General features: G+C 48.7%; 1 protein-coding gene across 1 annotated transcript; it reads right to left on the bottom strand.

Annotated features, from left to right (window-relative positions):
* Positions 1-1055: 1055 nt before the first annotated feature.
* Positions 1056-2761, bottom strand: LOC119365792 (cyclin-P1-1-like). The gene is made up of 2 exons (XM_037631434.1): positions 2294-2761; positions 1056-1545 (listed from the first exon to the last, which is right to left on the bottom strand). The coding sequence occupies exons 1-2, from the start codon at positions 2674-2676 to the stop codon at positions 1194-1196; spliced, it is 735 nt and encodes a 244-aa protein (XP_037487331.1). The 5' UTR covers positions 2677-2761; the 3' UTR covers positions 1056-1193.
* Positions 2762-3077: the final 316 nt, after the last annotated feature.

Raw genomic sequence — 3077 nt, 5'->3', positions numbered from 1 at the left:
GTGGTTTTATTTCGCAAAAGATTGAACGTCATCAAAACAGTGTTGCTCATATCTATAAAGATACTAAGCTCCCTTAAATTGAAGCGCTCTGGTGCTTTGATGGTTGTGGGGGTCACTAAGGCCCCACGCGTAAGTGTGTTATTTAGTTTTATTTCTTCTTCTCTTTTATTAGTTTTTCTTCATGTTTTAATTCATGAGCATTTATTAAAATGTATCTATTTTAAAAAACATAAAAATATTTTTAAAATATTCAAATTCATTAGTATTGATTAAATTTGTGTTCATATTTTTAAAGTCACGGTCATTTAAACTTGTGAACATTTTTTAAATTTGAAAACTTTTTATTTTGTGAACATTTTTTAAGCCATGAATATATTTTAAATTCATGAATGTTTATAAAATTCATGGTTTTTAAAAGTATAATATTTTTAAAGTTCTTTAAACATCATTTAATTTAACTAACCTTTTCAAATGAAAAAAGATAGGCGATTTTTTCTAACCTAGCAGTGGGGTGAGGGAAAAAATTAAACGAGCGAAAGGTGCAGGAAGCCAAGCTGAGCGAGCAAGAACTTCGTGTACTGGCCCATGTGAGCGTGACTGTAGCAATTCCATGGGTTTAACATGAAATAAGATCTCCCAAGATGCTCAAACAATCACCAACGGGCTGACACCAAGGCCAAAATGTGTAAAGATTTCACAAATACGCATAAAATAACTTCTCTCTTCTTTTGAAAAAAATACTCCAACACCAACCCAACACGATATACGAATAAAACAACACCACCAATGAAAAATTAAAACACAAAGCCAACACAGATAAAATCAAAACAAAACAACTGACCATAATAATCTATAAATATAGAAAGGTTAATTTCACGAGTGAAGAACTAACGCGCGAGTCTCTAGTTCTAGCTAATATTGGTCGTTTTGCAGGTAGCACCGCATGTTGGTTGCCCCAAGTTTCAGGCAGTATCTCTAGTCTTATTTTAGCTGACTGTAACACTATTATCGAGGAATAAAACCCTTTTCTATCCAAAAAAAAAAACACCGGGGACTCTGAAAACACGGTACCGGATTTAACTCCAGTCTTAGTGCATTCCATTCAACGTCCATACACATCGAATCCGAGCAGTACGTACACAGTTAGTTAATGTGCACATCGATCGCTGTACGTGGCCTAGCCCAGAAGCTAGCTAGGAGTACCGCGACGGTGCCTGCGACGACGAGTGCCGCCGCCCGCCGTTCGCCGCCGGCGCCTGCTGGCTCCAGTCGTACCGCAAGACGCCTTCAGGCAGCCGCGTGATCCGGTCATCATCGTGGTCCTCCTCGTCGCCGTCGACCCTTGAGGGCTCTTGATCCGGCTTGTTGGACGTGTCGTGGCGGTCGTCGGCCTGCTGCTTGTGGAGGTGCGCGCGGTAGAGGTCGTAGAGGCGGCGGCTGAGCATGACCTCGAAGTCGAGCACGCCGAGGAGCTCCAGCTCCAGCTTGTTCATCTCCGCGTTGCTCACGCCGCCCACGCGCGCGAAGAAGGCGTTGTCGTGGTGGCTGCACGCGTGTCAACATCCAACACAGGGTTCAGCTAATCGGTTTACTTACACTTATTGATTTTCACCATGGAACATGCGTATGTAAAAAAACGCCGAGCAAAATGTAATTCATCCTGATCAACGTCGCAACAATCACGCCGTATATCTCCGCGATCTATCTGATCAAGACGTTCTTTATGTATGCAGGTACCTGTCATGTACTGTACTTTGAAAAGTCTAAACTTTTGTTTGACGACGACATAATTAAATACGGATGGATCATGCATGGAGCGCTACACACATAGGCAGTGTACGTACTACACCTACCAGACGTTATTCTTGAGTGTGTGGTAACACCTAACCGACTGATGTGACAAGGATTAACTGATCGAGCACAGGCAAAATCGTACACGCCCTTTCCCTTTCTTCCACTTGAATGAAAGTGTCTCACTGCCATACAAAGTACCACTAGTATTCTCCATTGCCGTCTCTAGATTTTGATCTATTTATCGTGGCCATGTTTTTCCAAAACTAGCTGTGGCAATGTTTCTCCAAAGTTTGTTGTGGTCATGGTTGGTCTGGATCCCTAGCTCTGCCCCTCGGTCGTACGGCACTATCTTAGTAGCTAGTAGTACATCATTAGTACGTGATGGTTATGCTTCTTTGGCTGTTCTTGTCTAGTTTGACAGCAATGGTGATAGAATTCCTACTCTGTTCTTGCTTTGGTCGTCGAGTAGCATGGAAGGAAGAAGAGAAAGAAAACTTACAAGTCGTCGAGGACCTTGGAGGCGACGAGGAGGCAGGCGAGGAGCAGCCGGTGCACGTTCTTGGACGCAACGGCGGCCGCCGGGCGGCGGTGCGCGGCCCGGTCGACGTACGCATAGGACACCACGTAGCACTCGGGCTCCAGCGCCGCGTAGCGATGCACCCGCTCCAGGTACTGCGCCACGCCGATCCGCGGCGGCCCCGTGCCCTCGAACGCCGCCATCCCGGTGATCCCCTCGGCGCCGCCCTGCTCCGCGTCCAGCAGCAGCAGCGCGTCGTTTCGCGCCACGAGCCGCTCCACGGCGTGCGCCACCATGCTCAGTTCTGGCGGCGGAGGGGTCGGCGGGGAGGAGAGCCCGCCCGCTGCCACGGCCACGTCGCCCATGTTGTCGGCTCGTCGCACGGTGCTCTCGGCTGTCTCGTGCTGGGTGGGTGGGGGCGTCTGCCGGCTGCCGGTTCGCTTGGCGGTGGTTTAGCCGCGGGTGTGGGCGCGGCTGACTGGTGCAGCTTTCTCACGATGTCGGCCTCCCAAAGCTGGGTGGAGCGGATATGGTGGGGTCGCGCGCGAGACAATTCTTTCCCGTTTCGATTCGATCCCGACCGGAGAAAATCCTTCATTTCTTTCCCTTCCCTTTTTAGGCATGTCTTACAAGTTCTCTTGCTCCCCACCACTGGCTGGGTTAGGGCATCTCCAGCCGCGCCCCCAACAGGTCCTCTCCAGACGATTTTGCCGCGCCGGCGCCAAAAAAAGGCCCCAGTCGCGCCCCCAGAAGCCCGTTTTTCGTC

Source organism: Triticum dicoccoides, chromosome 2B (assembly GCF_002162155.2).
Source record: "Triticum dicoccoides isolate Atlit2015 ecotype Zavitan chromosome 2B, WEW_v2.0, whole genome shotgun sequence".
In the NCBI taxonomy this organism is placed as follows: Eukaryota; Viridiplantae; Streptophyta; class Magnoliopsida; order Poales; family Poaceae; genus Triticum; species Triticum dicoccoides.
Note: the sequence above shows the minus strand (reverse complement) of the source record. Positions and strands in the feature narration are given on the sequence as shown.